At 34.5% G+C, this 17,996-nt stretch overlaps 1 protein-coding gene across 4 annotated transcripts in view; it reads left to right on the plus strand.

The window, feature by feature from the left end:
• The window catches only part of XRCC4 (X-ray repair cross complementing 4), a 318,736-nt gene that overhangs the window by 3,092 nt on the left and 297,648 nt on the right, over nucleotides 1-17,996 (plus strand). For all 4 annotated transcript variants that reach the window (XR_003970694.2, XR_004343730.1, XR_003970695.2 and 1 more), the window contains exons 2-3: nucleotides 10,644-10,792; nucleotides 17,785-17,960. Coding sequence is in view for 1 of the 4 variants with exons in the window: in XM_030324146.2 (XP_030180006.1) it covers nucleotides 10,654-10,792; nucleotides 17,785-17,960 (315 nt within the window). In the remaining 3 variants the exon portion in view is untranslated. The remainder of the gene's footprint in view (nucleotides 1-10,643; nucleotides 10,793-17,784; nucleotides 17,961-17,996) is intronic.

Consider the following 17,996-nt stretch of genomic DNA (forward strand, 5'->3'; position numbering starts at 1 on the left):
TGAGCGTGTAGTCAGTTTAGGATTCTCTTTCTCTCCTTCTGCTCCTGTACCTCTCTCTCCTGCTTATGCTCGCATTCTCTCTCTCAGATTAAAAAAAATAATAATGAAAATAAAACCTTTAAAATTGAGGCTTTGTAACTATCCCCCTTTTCCCTACTGGCCTCTATACTCCCAGTTTTCTCTTGTTTTATCCTCTCCTCTTGCTATAGATTATCACCATGCTATATATTTTACGTGTTTTTTATTGTTTTTAATCGTTTGTCTCCTATTAAACCATAAGTTTTAAAAAGGCAAGAATTGTTATCTGTTTTGCTTCCTTATGCCAAATTCTAAAACACTGATGCATACAAATGTGCATGTTTTGGTTAAATGAATGGACTTGACTGGTTATTTGAATTTAGTCATCCTTGATTTGTAGTCATCATGAAACACTGAATTGTTGATCATTTTCATATATCATGTTGTTTCTTGCCTCCAAGCCTTTGCTCAAGCAAGTTCTTGTGCTTGGAATGCCTTTTCTTATCCTTTTTTCCTTTTTCAGTTTTTAAGATTCATATCAGGTGTAATTCAAGGAAGCCTTCCTTGAAATGTCAGGCTGGCTTACATGTACTCTTGAGAGGAGGTACCACCCTGTCTCTGCACTTTACAAACTTGTAAAATAATTCCTTTTGGGTTTTTTTATTTCACTAGAGAGTTGGGAATGTGTCTTACTCATTTTGGGAATATCTAAGCTTGGTACATAGGGAGCATTCAGTGAATGTTTTAATATAATAATGACGTGACCAAAGTCACTGAGCTTTGGAGCAGTAGAATTGTGATTTCAATCCGAATCTTCTGAGCATAAAATTTAACTCTATTTGCTAAACTGTGTTTTCTAGGAAAAGGTGGCTGTCCTTAAAATAATAGAAAAATAGTTCTTTTTATACAGGTAGGAGGTAGTTAATGCATTTTATAGTCCTGGGCAATTTGCTTCTTGTCATTTGTGAAGCTGCCAGTGCTGATGAGAACATGAGTTGTGCTTTTTTTTCTAAGACACTGGCTGAAATAGATGAACAGAGGGTTATTATAGTCAGCAATTTTTAATTTTGATGAAACTGGGCTCTTGTTGGGATAACACTGTTGAGATTTTTGTTGCCTCAGAGGGGAATGCTAGAATTCCAAACTGCTCATGAGGCATTCATGCTTTTGCTAGCTGCCTGCACTGCCAATAGCTTTAAATTAAACTTTTGCTTGTGTGCCATTGGGAAATCCAGGCTATTTTCAAGATATTGCAAAGATTTTCTTCCACTGATATGGAAATTGCTGTTAAGATTGAGTTAAAAATGATTAGTTTGTTAACATAATTTCTGATAGTTGGCCCCCATATTAGGTAAATTAATTTTGCATTTAAAATGCTATATAATCTTAGATAATGAGCTAGACTTCCAACTACCTTTCATGGTAAGCATTCTGAATTTAAACTCTCCTCTGAATATTTTTATCATTGTTGTAGTCTGTAAGCCAATCTTTTTGTAATGTTGCCTAGCCTTTAGTACTAACAGAAGAGGAGATAATTTAACTCTATAAATTCTGAAAAGGCTTCAGCAGCTTTCAGCCCCATTAATGGGAATGAAAATAATGATTAGGCTTGGGATTAAGTAATCAAAAACAAATATTCCTTGGAAGGCATTCCTGATTTTGTGCCTTCTTTGAACTTTACTAACCCTGTAAGTGTCCAAAATGTTGAAATCAGCAAGGAATTCAATCTGGTCTTTACGTTAGAGGATACTATTAGCTTACTTATAATTTTATCCAAATAGTTAGTGAGAATGATATTGAATAACATAAGACCTTGCTCAATTGGAACAGAAGCAAGCTGCTGCTTAGAAATTAAGATGCTCCCATTGTTGAGGAGACTCATCAGAGTCCTGACAGTATAAATATTGACATGCTGAGATATGTCAATATTTACCATAGAGTTTGGAAGTTGCCAAGTTCCTGTTTAAGAAATGTGACCCTAGCATTGAACACAGTATATCAATAAATAAGGGACATGTCCAGTGAACAGCTGCTGAGAGAAAGTAGGATAACATCTGTGTAAACTTTGGGGCACTTAAAGTTAAATTAAAAAAAAATATATTGACAATTCTTTGGTAATTTGTAGGTAGATATAAAACAGTAGGTATATAAATAGTAGGTATATAAAATAGTATACTGATATAATTTCATATTTGGGCTTAACTTATGTTTTTAAAAAATGACAGCATGGTTGCAATTTATAATTTTATAAATTAGTTGTGCAATGATACTCATCTATAAATTGAATCAAAATTTCTTGCCTTAATACTGTGTGTGGGAACCAACCTCATCATCTTGCACATTATTCTTATAAAAATTGGCTCAAGTCAAGACTTAGCTATTACTTTTGGGAGGTTTATGCTCTGAGAATTTAGCAATAGAAAAAACATAAGTTTGTGAAGTTTAAATGTGATGAGAAAATTTGTTCTGTTATTATTTGACAACTATGTCTCAGAAGAAAAATGAGAATAAAGAGCGAGTAAAGTTGATATGTTTGGTTGAATGTCATAGTTCACTACTGTTCTCATATGAATATCACTGTAATAGAACATTTGATGCAAAGTAAAGAGACATTTGAAGCTTTCCAAGTCATTGGAACCATACAATCTTCCATCTGTTTTGCAGACGTCTAGAAAAAGGTTAAACTGAGCATTCTTTGAATGATAGTCCTAAAACAGTCCTAGAAGAGCGTTAACTATGGGTATCAAGACTGACCCTCTTGTTGCTTTTCTTATAACAGAGATTGATGGCCTTTATATAGTAATTGAATCATTTAACCACATCACACTGTTATGTTTATATTGTGAAGAATGGATGCAAAGTATAATTGAGGTTGTATATTCTGCCAGGAGTTACATTTATTTCTATAAAGATCTTACACACATAAAAAAGCAAATTGTATTTAGAAGTCCATAAAAGTCTTTTAATCTATTCTTTTCAGTGTAGTAAAGATGGAAGAGAAAAAATTTTAAAATTTAAATTGTTTTGATCCCTCTTGCCGAGATCATTTGTCGATACTTTGAGGTAAGCTGTTGAGTTTTAAGGAGAAAGCATTAGACTTATTAATTAGTGATTTTTAAAACTTGGAAAACGTATTTTTGCAGTGTCACCAAGACTTGAACCTTTGTTTTGAATATACTTCCCCCCCCCCCCGCCGAATCGTTAGGATTATGACCATTATGCAAAGTTGGCTCCTTGACCAGTTGTCTTCTTGAATCATTTGTTACCGATTATTTATCATGTAGTGATAACAAAGTTGCCCAGTCTTTTCAAAATGTCGTGTGTTTTAGATGTGATGAGAGTGTAAGCGTATTAAGGTGAAAGTGTAAAACTTGCTGTTTGATGTTGAATATTGTAAGTTTAATGTTTCCCAAAGTTTGGTACTCCTGTCACTGATGGAATACACAGTTTGCTGACTTACAGCTATTTTGCAGGTATGAGATAATTGAGGTATGAGATAATTGAAGTTTAGAGAATTAAATGATTTGCTGAAGTCTACACAACCAAGGCATGACAGTGAGGATTCATACTGAAGTCTGACTGATTCCAAAGCCTAAAACAATGTTCTTGGCCTCATACCTAAACCATCTATAGTTAGATCTAGATTTTGGTACCTCTGGAATCAGATCTGAGCTGCTCCCCACACCTCAGTTTCACTTTCTGTTCTGTTGGTTTTGTTGTCAGTGGCTTCAAGCTCGCAGTGTTAGAACATCAACTCCAGTAGAGAAGAATGTATATCCAAAGTCCTGGAATTGAGCTTCACTGGTCTTTGTGGTCCTGACTTGAATCATGTGCTCATCTCTAAGTTAGTCAAAGGTGCATGACATACCAGTATTTCTGGTGTAATGCTTATCACATAAAGACTGTTACTAAAGAGTCAACACTGAGTTCACTGCTTCTTAAATAGGGTCCTAAGTTTTGAAGTGTTAAATTACATATTTAAGTTGTATATTTAAGAATATCTTTCTAATAGATGATGTTTTCTCTTTTTCCAAAAGTACTCTTTCACAACGTAATCAACGTGATGGTCAAATAATACTTACTGAACCCTCTTCTTTTTAAACATTTTACTGTGAAAAAATTTAAAAATTTTGAGAGAATGATTTTGAGAGAGTAATAGATCCCTGTGTACCCATCACCTAGCACAACAATTATGAGCTTAGTTCATCTTTTGCTCTTTTGTTTTTATCTTGAAAATAAATATGTAATTATTCATCCAATTAGGAATGGGTTGTTTATAACTTATTATCATTTGAACCATGTGAAGTCATTTGTGTGTGTGTGTGTGTAGGTTAAAAATTGTTAAATACTGGCAATTTCATATAGTTCCTGAATAGTTGTGTATGGCTGAATTAGGTAGTGTCACCAGTTGAGGATATGTTGTAGGGATCTTTTTTTTCAGGTTTAACTCTGATTTGTACCCCAATCTTATTATTCATCGTCCGGTTGCCATTGGAAGTAGGCAGATAAATGGGTACAGTTGTAAGTAAATGGTGGGTTTGTGAATGGGGGAAAAAGGACAGTGCAAGTCCTATTTCTTTTCCAGAAAGTGTGTTTAGTTTGATTTCATTTCTGGGCAGCACATTTTTCAAGTAGGATAGACTGTATATATGCTTAACTGATGGTATTTCATAGGAACACCCTCACTCTTCTGAAATTAAAATACAAGAGAGGTGTCAGAATTTCAAGGCTTAAGAAATCATAATTACTAAGTTCTTAATGAAAAAATGACTGTTGTTTAGCTAATGCTGTATTTCAGGTATTATCTTATCTCTTCAGTTCTGTTAAGTGTCATTCTCACATGAAACTCTGCAATTAGGACTGAAGTGTTCTTGTGAAAGTTTAGAAAGTTTCCAAAATGATAAGTATACTCTCGTCCTTTCTGCCAAGTTTATTTGTAATTAAGAGTGTCCATTTGATGAAGATAAAGGAAGTTCTGGAACTGTGGGTCCAATTTTCAGGGCATTTCGGATCGAGGTGTTAGATTTTATGTGGGAAATTTATTCAGGCCTTTTATTGTTTTTAAATACTTAGTTCATTGGGTAAAGAAAAAAGGAGAGGAAGTGAACTTTAAATGAATCACTGAAACTAATGATTATTAATGGTGTTTGTAAAAGATAAGCAGAGGAAATGAGCAGTAATACGATATTTGGAATGGCAGCAGCTGGCATTCCACAGTTATAAGAGAGGTAATTGAGAATGGACTATGACCATGGCAAAGATGCCTTAATTTTTAGACTTATTTTATAGTTCTAATGCTTTATTTCTGAAGCATCAGACTATTAATGTGTAACTTGAACTTAGCTGTATTTTACAAGTTTTTGAACAAGATTATGCCAACAGTCTTAGCTATATTTTACTCTTACCTTGGGGAACCGTCCATCCTAATTTGCCTGGGGTTAAGAGGGTTACTGTACGTGGACTTTCCGTGTTGAAACCAGGAAAATCTCAGACAAACCTGGACCGCTGGTCACTTTACTTTCATTCCTAAATTACTAGAATGGGGATAATATTGACATGATTAGAAAAATATTGAATAATATTATGTTTTTTATCATTAAAGTTTAGGAAACTGGAACGTGAAAACATTGTTTCAAGAAACGATTTCTTCTATAGAAAGTTAGCTTAATATTTTTAATTGTCTTGGAAATTTAAAGGTAAATTGATTTAAAAAAAACCTGAATTTACCCTTTAGGTAGGTGCTGGCATGCTATTAATTAAAATTATAGGAAAAAATAATGAAAATTCTAGGAATGAATTATTAATTAAAAAAAAGTCTTCAATTGGGAATTCTGTTAAGATTAGTATGGATAATCAATGCTTTTAAAAAAAATACTAAACAAATGGGAAAATAGTCATCCTCTTTGCATTTAGTTTTCCTGAATTGTGTGACGTTTGTATTATTAAAAGTAAATAGCCCAGTGTTTGTGACATAAACCTTTCTTTCCTTTTTATTAATATATTTGGTCCTGTCCTTGAATTTTTATAATATGATAGAACTTAAAAAAAAAAAATTATTACCGTGCTTTTGGTTTACAATTTACATTTTTTTTTCTTTCCCTCCTTAAGAAAAAAATAAGGTTAAACAAAATAACATGATCAGGAATCTAATTACAGACTCTTAGTGGCAATGTGCTGTGTGCTAATCTTTATTCTGAACTCACTTTAGGTATCAGCCTACTTTTCTCAACAAGGGGGCACTTAACTTAATTGCTTCATTAGAAACATGCATTTAGTCTCTTCTGATCTGGCATAGCTGCAGAAGTTTGAACACCTGCAGCCCAAGCAGCTTGAAAAGAAGCTGTAATTTAACTATAAAGGAAAATAAAAGAAGCTCAAGTTCACAATGGTGTTATCAATGATACAGTGTTGTCACTAACTTGAGCTGACCTAAGAGAGTTGGCTTCTGCACTGCTTCTTATCAGCATCCAAAAGGGCATACAAAATTCTTTGTAAACTAATTTAAAAAGCGTCTTGTTTATTCAGAGGCAACTGTGAATGGTATTTGTTCAGAGTGTAGATCACATCAACTGCATACCAGCCAACAACTTATTTCTCTCCTAAGAAGGAAGCCAAGTATCAGAGACACAAAGTACTAAAGATAAGCTTCTCAATTCTCAACTGTTCTGAGCTCTCAATAAAGCTACTGATGTAAAAATTGGGGTGGGACCCAACTGTTTCCACCTGCAGGCATGTCTTAGATCCTTGGCTCTGGCTGGGAGAGGTGCTGATACCAGTGCGACCTTTAGTGCCCTTAGAAAACAAAACATAGGCTTTCTTATGACCCTAATCAATCAGTCCCTCTGAAGAGGATTCCACCCCTTTCTTGAAGTATTCTTGGGGCAGAAAAACTATGGCTGAGTATTCCCATTTATAGGGCTGGCGAAAGCAAAGACATCATTGGTTTGCCCTTAGGAATCTTAAAAGACATGGCAAGTCATCCTTTCTTCTGCTTTGTGGTTGGTTCTTAGATATTTTGTATTTGACATTTAATGAGGGGGTGACCTCAGTAAGTAAAGAATGAATTTCTTTCAAAAGTGGTTCAAATAGTATATTATCAGGAAATTAAAACTCGGTTGATAGAAGACATATCTGAGGCTACTGAGGCTCTCACTACAAAGTATTTACAGGATACTGACTTGTGCTATTAATATGCAAGTGCTTAAACATGACTCACAGCATCCACAGTTTCAAATCTGAGTACAATAAAATAATGGAATCTTTAAAATAATTTGATTTAGTTTTAGCTATAAAAACCTAGAGTTGACCAGACATTGGAAAATATTTGAAACATGAATAATTCAAAGATGTTAAAACAAATCTGATCCCTAAATGTCTTTTTAACATTATTGAGGTTAAAGCCCTGTATATCATTGTGAAAGTAGGATGAAGTATCTGAAATAATCAATTTTAGACTACTTTGTGTCAATAATTAATTTGTCTTTTGGCCCCCCTAGGGTAAAAATATCAGTGAAACCAGTTGCTTTTTATCAGCAGTTCTAAGTGCTGAGTTTTCTTTTTCACAAAGTTACATTAATTGCTAACAATGGCCATGTTCTTGAGGCTTATTTAAGATGAAATAATCAGTGTCAGTTTGTGTATCTGTGTGTTTGTATATAAATTCTAGAGGCAAAAAGTGGCCTTCATAAGTTTCTATTACCCTCCCCCAACCAAAGTTGTGGATTTGAGGCCTATGAGAATTATGTAAGGCTTTTAGCTATGTGTCTTTTTCAATGAATGGCATAGAAAAACAGGAATATGCATTTTCCAGTAATTTTCAAATTTAAGGATTACAGAGCATGTGGGTAATTAGCTGCATGGTAAGTGGTTTTGACTAATTGATTTAAAAGAAAATATTCCCAAATGAATAAAGCATTTCAGAAGTAAGCACATCTAGGCAAAAAACAAAACAAAACAAACAAAACCCCCCCAAAAAACAAAACAAAACAAAAAACCTCAGTGTAGGAAAATTTTTGACTAAATGAAATATTTAAAAAGAATTATATTTTTTCAGTGATTATGTTATAGTCAAGTCTACAGATTTGTATATTTTTAACACAAACATGCTTAATTGATGTGGCTTCAAGTATGGTTATTTTAAAACTTTGTCTCTTACTGGGAAGAAGAATAAACATTCCTCTGAGTACACTTTAGGTAGCAGTTAGAATTATTGTTAATTTATCAATTTAGAGGTATCTTACGTTCTTAATTTTAGATACTCTTTCTTTTATTCTGGAAATTGCCCTGCTTCCTTACGCTTTTTACTGTAAGATAGAATAGCTCTAGCATTCTATAATTAAGCATCTCCTCCACTCCCAGAAGATAGAGATTTGTAGTAAAATTGGTTTTGTGAAGAGCTGACAAAGTGAGTTGTTTTTATTTTCATATTCAATTGTGTGAAGAGCTGACAAGGGGCGTTTCTTCATATTTCAGTTGTTGGTATTCTCATATGCAATTGTTAATTGAGAAAAATAATATGCTTTATGAGAATGTAATAGTTTTTTTAATTAAAAAATTAAAAAAAATTGTTAATGTTTATTTTTGAGAGGGAGAGACAGAGTACAAGCGGGGGAGGGGCAGAGAGAGAGACACACACACAGAATCCAAAGCAGGCTCCAGGCTCTGAGCTGTCAGCAAAGAGCTCGATGTAGGGCTTGAACTCACAAACCGTAAGATCATGACCTGAGCCGAACTCTGACTCTCAAACGACTGAGCCACCCAGGCGCCCCACGAATATAGTAGTTTTAAATTGAGAAAGTGAATTAAAACTGCTTTAAGATTTTGCTCTTGTTAAAACTTACTAATCAGTTGTCAGTCAAGTGTCAGTTAACAATTTACTTTGGATTTTTACAGCATGTTATACATTTTGTTCATAAAAACGGAAGAAATTTTGTACCTTCTCCCTGAATAAAAGATTAAAGAATTCTTTTTAGCTTTTTTTTTATTAACAAAAATTTTTTTTAACGTTTTTTTATTTTTGACACAGAGAGATATAGAGCATGAGCGGGGGAGGGACAGAAAGAGAGGGAGACACAGAATCTGAAGCAGCTCCAGGCTCTGAACTGTCAGCACAGAGCCTGACGCGGGGCTCAAGCTCACAGACCGCAAGATCATGACCTGAGCTGTTGGATGCTCAACCGACTGAGCCACCCAGGCACCCCAAGAATTCTTTTTAGCTTTTTCAGGATCATCTAGCAAGAGATTCATGCTTTGTGATTAAAGAATAATTCTAGTTTTTCATCTTTGGCAATTTGTGTGCTTTGTTCCTGGTTTTGACTTTTTGTAATTTTTTTTTTTCTTTTTGTAATGTTTTTTTCTTTGTATATTTGTAATTTTTAGGGTAGTTTTTGTTTTGGATGTTGGTTTCTACAGCTTAAGTATCTCTCTTTTTTTTATAAAATTTTTTCAACGTTTGTTTTTGAGAGAGTGAGAGACCGAGTGCGAGTGGGGGAGGGGAAGGGAGAGAGGGAGACACAGAGTCTGAAGCAGACTCCATAGTCTGAGTTGTCAGCATCAAGCCCAGTGTGGGGCTTGAACTCATGAACTGTGTATGAGATCATGACCTGAGCCGAAGTCAGATGCTTACCCGACTGAGCCACCAAAGTGCCCCTTTCAGCCTCTCTTAATGAAGTGCATATGGTTAAGGGATATTCCAGTATTAGAAGGAATATAGTTATTTGCTTTGAATCAAATATGTGTCATACCACAGTTTGGTAAGTTTGAGGTCAGTTTGGGCAAGATTCTAGAGTAAATTAGCAGAAGAATGGTTTTTGAATTCATAGAAAAAGGACCTCTAATCATTAGAAATGAAAGTGGGATTAGTAAGAAAAGTCTTTATTCTTCATATTGGTGAGCATAGTTTTTTTTTTCAGCACACAACTTGGGCAACTCGTTTGGCACTTACGGGCTTCTGTTTTATCTGTAAAAATTATAAACCAATATTGAATAGAACTATGATTTACTGTTTGATGCTTGGTTAACTATTGTACAGTGTTCTATTTTACTAATATTTCTTTGGTGCTTTGTGTAGCTGAGAGACCAATATAGAAAACATTATTATTTAGGGTGCCTGGGTGGCTCAGTTAGCTAAATGTCCACTTTGGCTCAGGTCACGATCTTACAGTTTGTGAGTTTGAACCCTGCTTCGGGCTCTTTGCTGACAGCTCAGAGCCTGGAGCCTGCTTCAGATTCTGTATCTACCTGTCTCTCTCTGCTCCTCCCCCACTCATGTTCTGTCTCTCAAAAATAAATAAACATTCGGGGCGCCTGGGTGGCGCAGTCGGTTAAGCGTCCGACTTCAGCCAGGTCACGATCTCGCGGTCCGTGAGTTTGAGCCCCGCATCAGGCTCTGGGCTGATGGCTCAGAGCCTGGAGCCTGTTTCCGATTCTGTGTCTCCCTCTCTCTCTGCCCCTCCCCCGTTCATGCTCTGTCTCTCTCTGTCCCAAAAATAAATAAAAACGTTGAAAAAAAATTAAAAATAAATAAATAAATAAATAAACATTAAAAAATTAAGAAAAAAAGAAAACATTATTATTTGATAGCCAAAGTTTCTTACAAAAATATTAATTTAATTATTTTATAACAGGTGACCAGAAATGGAAAGAAAAGTAAGCAGAATTTGTTTTGCTTCTGAACCAGATATAATTCATTTTCTACAAATTGCTTGGGAGAGAACGCTAGCATCTGGTTTTGTTATTACACTTACTGATGGTCAGTCAGCATGGACCGGAACAGGTAATATTCAGAGCAAATTTTTTAAAGGTGAAATTTCAGTAATGTGCTGTTTTTTAGTCCTCAGTGATACTTCATATTAAAGTGTTTCTTTAGTAGGTACTGGGTAAAATGAGCATGATTGCTTTTACTTGTTATTGCTGTCTAATTTACGTGTAGATTTGTTAAGATTGAATGCCATTTTATATAATTAATAGAAGGATAGATAAATAAGCATGTAACCCAGTAAATTCTGGTTATTAGTTTAGTCTTAATACTTAGAGTTGGTCAGGGTTTTTAAATGATGTCTTTATACAAAACATAAATAGTACTTTATACATATATGTATTTTCAGGACCCCAGGGAAATACTGGGAGGCATAAGAAGGTGGGTTGGCTGGGCCAAGGGATTGTGTTGGCTTGGAGGAGTGGGGTGGTAGTGATTTGCTTTTTATTTCACACACTTATATTGTTTGAATTATTTTCTAGTATACATGCATTACATATGTAACAAAAACAAAACAGAATCCATGGTGTAAAATTTTGTAAATCAAGGTTCAAACTGTATGTGGTATTTTCGCTATTACTTCATGAAATAGACTTTTAATTTATGTTTGGCAGTGATCTTTTAAAAAGTCTGATGCCCCTGCAATTAATTATTATTTGTGGAACATGGCAGGTCTAAAGTGAAAATACATGGAATTATCTTTTGCTCATATAGCAGTTTTTATACTCTATTAAAGTATTTTATTGAAAGATTTGAAAAAGTATTTACGCAGTTATGTAACAGTCATTTCTAGAGTTATGTTGTAAATAATGTTTTAGGTAAAATAAATTTGTCATGTTAATTTATATACCATTTGTATCTTCTATCAATTTTGAAATATTTCCCTAAAACTTGTTACTGTAATTATTATATCGTCTTTTAAAATTACATGGTAAAGTGTTCTTTCTTGGATGTTAAAAATTCTGTTACACAGTGCAGTCAAACTGAATTTATACTTGCAGAGTTTATTTATTTATTTATTTAAATTCTCCTTTTTTGACAGCAAGGAATGCTGATGTAAGTATTATTAAAATAAAGAGTTTTCAAGGATAATGTTTGCAGTACCTGTTATGGTCTCTGTTTAAGCTGTAAATTTCCTTTTTTTTTTTTTTTTTTTTTAAGAGTGCAAGCAGGGGAGAGGGACAGAGGGGGGAGAGAGAGAGAGAGAGAGAGAGAGAGAGAGAGAGAGAGAGAAAATCTTAAGCTTAGCATGGAGCCTGATGTAAGGCTTCATCTCATGGCCCTGAGATCATGACTTGAGCTGAAATCAAGAGTCAGATGATCAACCAGCTAAGCCACCCAGTTGCCCCAGCTGTAAATTTCTATGTAAGAGAAATCAGTTGTTGCCTTTTATGAGTCAGAACTTGTCAGGTTAGTTCTGTGTATGCTGGTAAAGGTGTACCCAGGTGACAATAGCTCTGTTTTGAAAAGGAGGTGCATAGGGTTGAAGATCATGGCAGTAGGTTAATGCCAGTTATCTGGAGAGAGAGCAGTTTCAACTGCACAGCCCAGGATATGGGTCCTAGGTGAAGTGGTTGCTTGTATGTAGGGAATACTGAATACTTTCTTTATAACATAGATATTCAGAGTTGACAAATGGCTTATTCTGTATAATAAATTATGATTAGACAGATGACTTTGAGATGCTTTAAGAGATGTAATTATCAAAAGAAAATATAAATTGTAATCTAGTTAGTAAACTTCATTCACCAAAGCAAAGAACAACAAAATGTTGTTTTAATTTTTTTTTTTTATTACTAAGGATTGGGAATAAACGAGTACTCTGATTAACTGTTAAATCTTGATTTAACCGGAAATTTAAGTTGAATTTACATTTATGGAACATTTTGTGTATGTCAAACAGAATGTGCTGGCAGTTGTTCTTAATACTATTATTATGAATATTGTTTCCCTAGGCTAGATTAATTAGGAGCAAGGAATGCATGTGATTCATCAGTTATTGTTTAGAAGTATCTAGACCAGTGCCTAGAAAATACATGCTCAATAGATATTCTTTGGAAGAGAGAATGAAAAGATGCCTCAAATATATAAAACTTGCTAGGAAAGAAAAGAAAGAGAACCATTTATTTCAGAGTTAGCATGTTTTTTAATGAAAACTCCAGTTGTATATTTATTTAATGTTGACATTAGTCATAAATGTAGTATATTTTGCCGTTTGTTTTCCAGCTAATGAATAGTGTGAGAAAAATGTGATGTATGATTTCTGTATCCTTGGTGAATTGTTAACATTTTGGCTTCCTTACTAAACAGGCTTTCAAGCAGAACATTTTATAATGCACCATATATGGTCATTTTATTTTCAAAAATATTTAAGTTTTAATCTCACAAATGTTTTATATCTTTCATTATTCATTTCTATTTTCTTGTGTACATTTCAGGGACAAAGTATCAAGCCAAATAATATAACATTGTTTCCATGTTTAGTTAAGGCTTATTACATAAATATGATTTGGTTTGGCACTTTATAGATAGACAATAACACGATTAAGAACATTGAAACAATTACATAATTGAAACATGAAAATGGATTTCCTTCCTATACCTCATCCTGTTTTTTTGTACAATTTTTTGATTGCTGTAACCTTCAATTTGGATAATTTTTTTTCTCTTTTCATTTGAGTGAAATTAAAAGGATGTGGGGTTCCTTTTAATCTCCCACACACTAAATTCACTGATTTCTTTTCCATTAGTAATGTTTTATCTAATGAATGTTTTGAGGTCTAATTATCATGTGGTCTGTCATCACTTCAACATTATAGAGGGTTATATCGCAGAGTTAAGTCACAAAGTAGGTTAATGATTGATGACTATTATGTGACCTTTATAAGAATTTCAGTCAGTGAAGAGAAACGTATATTACCCATCTCTAGAGTAGTTTAAAGTTCATTGAAAAGTAAATTAAACTTTATTAACACATTTATTGTCACATAATTATATCTACTTATATGTGGCCTAAGCATTGATATTTAGTGACCTATTTGGAGATTATATGACAGGGTTCAGTGGACAAAGGATTTTTAATAAAGGTAGTAGAGTAGGTCCATGATGTGATATCATCAAAGATCCTTAATAGGGGGCGCCCGGGAAGCTCAGTTGGTTAAGCGTCTGCCTCTTGATTTTTGCTCAGGTCAGGATCTCACAGTTTGTGAGATCGAGTCCCACTTCAGGCTCTACAACTCACAATGCAGAGCGTGCTTGGGATCTTCCTTGGGATCCTGTCTCTCTCTCTGTCCCTCCCCTGCTCGCATGTGCTCTCTCTTTCTCTCTCTCTCTCAAATAAATGAACATCAAAACAGCAAGATCCCTAATGGGATAATAAGTTGGTCTTCGAAGCACTGACACAAACCTAGGATATGCACGGTCTTCGGTTCCTTATGCATAAGTATCCAAAAGAAAAAAATCTTCGTTCCTTATTTACATCTTCATCTACCCACAAATAGTGTTAAAATGATGCTTTCTTGATTCCTACATGTCTGAGAACAATTCCTTGGTTTTTGGTCATGTTGGCCTGCTCCCTTTTTATGCCATTATTATGCGGTTCAGCTGTATCCTTGCTGAATTTTATTATTTCCATGGCTTTTATTTTTGGTCACCAAAGGTTTTGGAACATTGGATGCTTACAGCTGTGCTTCTTCCAGATGTTCCTAGCACAAAATTCAAAACTGGTGACCAAGTTTTTCCGGGATTGAAGTTTTAAATAGGCAGTCAAAATTTCACATTTACCATTAATGGAAATGTTCAAGTACATTTTTTTCTGAATTTTTTTCTCACAGTTTTTAAAGGGGGAAGTGTAAATAGAAAATTTCCTTTCATGTTTCTTTTTTTCTCAAAAATGGCATGTTCCATAACAATAATCATCACAGCATTTCACAGATGGCATAACATAAGAGAATATCGAAGAGAATACCTAAGATGTTAGCACTTGAATCTAGGCTGCATAAGGCTGGCATTTTTCTCTGTCTGTTAAACTTGTATCCCTGGTGCGTAGAATGTTACCTGGCACATAGTAGATGCTGATTAAGTATTGTTTTGAATAAGAGAGTTGAATCAATAAATTCTCGGAAATATTTTCAGGTAGATATCTTTTCATTTTAATGAAATTTAGAATGCTTTTTACTGGATGTTTCATCAGTAGACATAATTTTCTTTTGTGTTTTCTTATAAATTTTTTCTGTAGTGGCGTTAAAGATGGTTTCTACAGATGTATTTCCAATTCTCTGTGAAATATTTTCTCTTCCTAGGTCTTTATAACTTCAAAATTATAAAATATGAAATTATTCCTTAAAAGGAAGCATTTGTCTTCTTATTTTTATGTTTTTTTTTTCAGAAGCACCAATAGGGTATTTAGAAGGTCAGTTAGATTTGATAGTGGTGATCATCTTAAATCTGCCTCTGCTTCACAGATAGACAAAATATATGAAAGTATTTTAGAAGCTGTAAAATCACATAAAGAACATAAAATATTTTTAAAAAGAGTATAAAATATCTTTATTCTTACCTCTTTTCAAAGTCTGTGTTAACATTCATATTTTAATATCAGAACTTACCAAAAAAGGGTAATGAAAAATATATGGAGATATTTCAAACCCTTTTCTTCATTGCCTGTCATGAGGCTTCCATACACACTTGATAGGATTCAGACCAGTGGAATGAAAATCCATGTTAAATTTTTGGAGATTCTTTAGTAAAGATGCCATTGTAGTATATTCTGTAGTATATCATACTAATGTATTTTTTTTAATATCATGGAAAGAAATAGTTTTTCCAGTGTCCCGTATCTGCCTCACCACAAAACAAAACAAGCAGAGAGACGATAAGTATGAACCCCAGTTTGACCACGTATCTGCTCTGTGTCCATAGAGCATTCATTACTTGCTCTGAGCCTCAATTTTAGCATTTGAGAAATGAAAATGTCTATCAGTGTTATAAGGGATAAAATGGATAAATGTAACCTTTGAATATAAAAAGATGGGACCACATGAGTCTTTCATCATTGCAGTAGCCTGAATTGACATAGGAAACCATCCAACCACACACATGTTTCAAACAAATGTTAGGTTAAATCTTGTAATTTGAAAAGCAAAAAGACACGTTGCAGCTTTAGAATGTAATAAAGGGAAATCCCCGGTGCCATCTACGAAAAGGTATCGGGAAACCAAAGTGGTTAATGGAAACTAGAACTTAACTGTAGGTCCGTGGAATATCTGAACTAGATGTGTGTCTAAATGACTGTGACTGCACTACCTGAGTGGGGCGGAATGTTGAGAGTGCAGGCCTCTCAAGGAACTGGAACTCGCTCTCAATGTCAAGAAAGGAAACTGAAAAGTTATCCTGTTAATGAAATCATCCTAAAAAAGAAAAACAGAACAAAAACAAAACCTACTCTCTGGTTTGAAGATGCAACATAGAATCAGACCAGTCACTAAGAGCTATGAGTGAATAAAAGCGTGAACAAAAATCAGGGGCGCCTGGGTGGCTCAGTCAGTTAAGCCTCCGGACTCTTGATTTTGTGAGGTTGAGCTCCACTGGGGCTGCACTTTGAGCACAGACCTTGCTTTGGAGTCTCTCTCTTTCTTTCTCTCTTCCCCTCCCTCCACTCTCTCCCCCAAAATAAATAATAAACTTAAAAAAGATCCACAAAAATCAGATCCCTAAGCCTGTGTTACGTATGAATGAGGGGTGGGGGACTTACCTTTGAACTCTCTGCTTCAGATGTAAAAAACAAGTGAAGAAGGTAACTTTCAAAACTGGTCCGGAGCTGTTAAGGCCTATAGAGACTCCAAGAAAGTTAAACTAGCAACCTTCATTTAAGGCCACCTCTGTTTCCCAGATCAGATGATACTCTGGCTAGAGGAGAGTCTTGTTCAAACATTGCAAAGCTTGAAAGGCAAAAACCAGAATCAGAATGTGTCAGCAGGTAGTAGAAATGGAATTAATACTCTAAGAACCCTGCATGGAGACCAATCTGAAAGAGATTTTAAGTATATTTAAAGCCTTCCAATATTTAAAGGTAGGGTGTGGAACAGGATATTATGAAAAAGAAAGAATATCTAGAATTGAGACTATAATTGTTGAAGTAACAATTTCTATAGATGAATAGAGCATCAGCTTTCAATATACCTAGGTGAGAGAATTGGAAGCCGGATCTGTAATATACTGTATGTCACACAGGCGACACTCAATAAATATTAATTCCCTTCTCTTTTCTTCCTCATCACTTGCCTCATCCACTTTCTTTATTGTTGGCACATAATGAGATGAGAAGAATGAACTCCATTTTTACTTTAATTTGACTCAGCCCATGTGAGTGAAAAATAGGCTATAGACTATTTTATCTCTTTAATAATTGAGACAAGAAAGATGTTGTAAAATACTGAGCGTATTAATCATCATAAGGAATAATTTATCTGACTTTGACATAGGAGCAGGTATACAAGACGGTAGTTTTTCTAGTAAGTTACAATGCATGTATTTCATTTGAGGGCAGAAAAAAATGCAAGGAGTCTAATGTTTTTCAGATGAGATTTGAGGCTAAATTAACATGTTTCTTAAAAACTACTAGGTTCAGGTGCACCTGGGTGGCTCAGTCAATTAAGCGTCTGACTTAGGCTCAGGTCATGATCTCATGGTTCGTGAGTTCGAGCCCCGCATTGGGCTCTGTCTGCTGTCAGTTCAGAGCCTGCTTCACATGCTCTGTGCCCCTCTCTCTCTGCCCCTCCCCTGTTCACACACACTCTCTCTCTCTCTCAAAAGTAAATAACATTTTAAAAAATTGCTAGTTCAGCTAAATGGTATAATTTTACTTAAAAACGTGTGATATGGGGATTGGTTTTACCTTTTGTTTAAATTTCTGTAACATAAATGATAAATTAGTAGCAACAGGTAATCAAGTATGTTCTCATGTTTAGAAATTTATTTTTCATTTTGAAACTTATTTTTGTCCCCCATAGTTTCCGAATCAGAGATTTCTCAGGAAGCTGATGACATGGCAATGGAAAAAGAGAAATATGTTGATGAACTTAGGAAAGTATTGATATCAGGAGGAGGACCAGCTGATGCATACAAGTTTGATTTTTCTAAAGAGTCTTGTCATTTCTCCTTTGAGAAAAACCTGAAAGATGTTTCAGTAAGTAAAACTTTCCATAATACTGTAAGTGGTAAA

The sequence above is a fragment of the Lynx canadensis genome, chromosome A1 (assembly GCF_007474595.2).
Source record: "Lynx canadensis isolate LIC74 chromosome A1, mLynCan4.pri.v2, whole genome shotgun sequence".
Lineage (NCBI taxonomy): Eukaryota > Metazoa > Chordata > Mammalia > Carnivora > Felidae > Lynx > Lynx canadensis.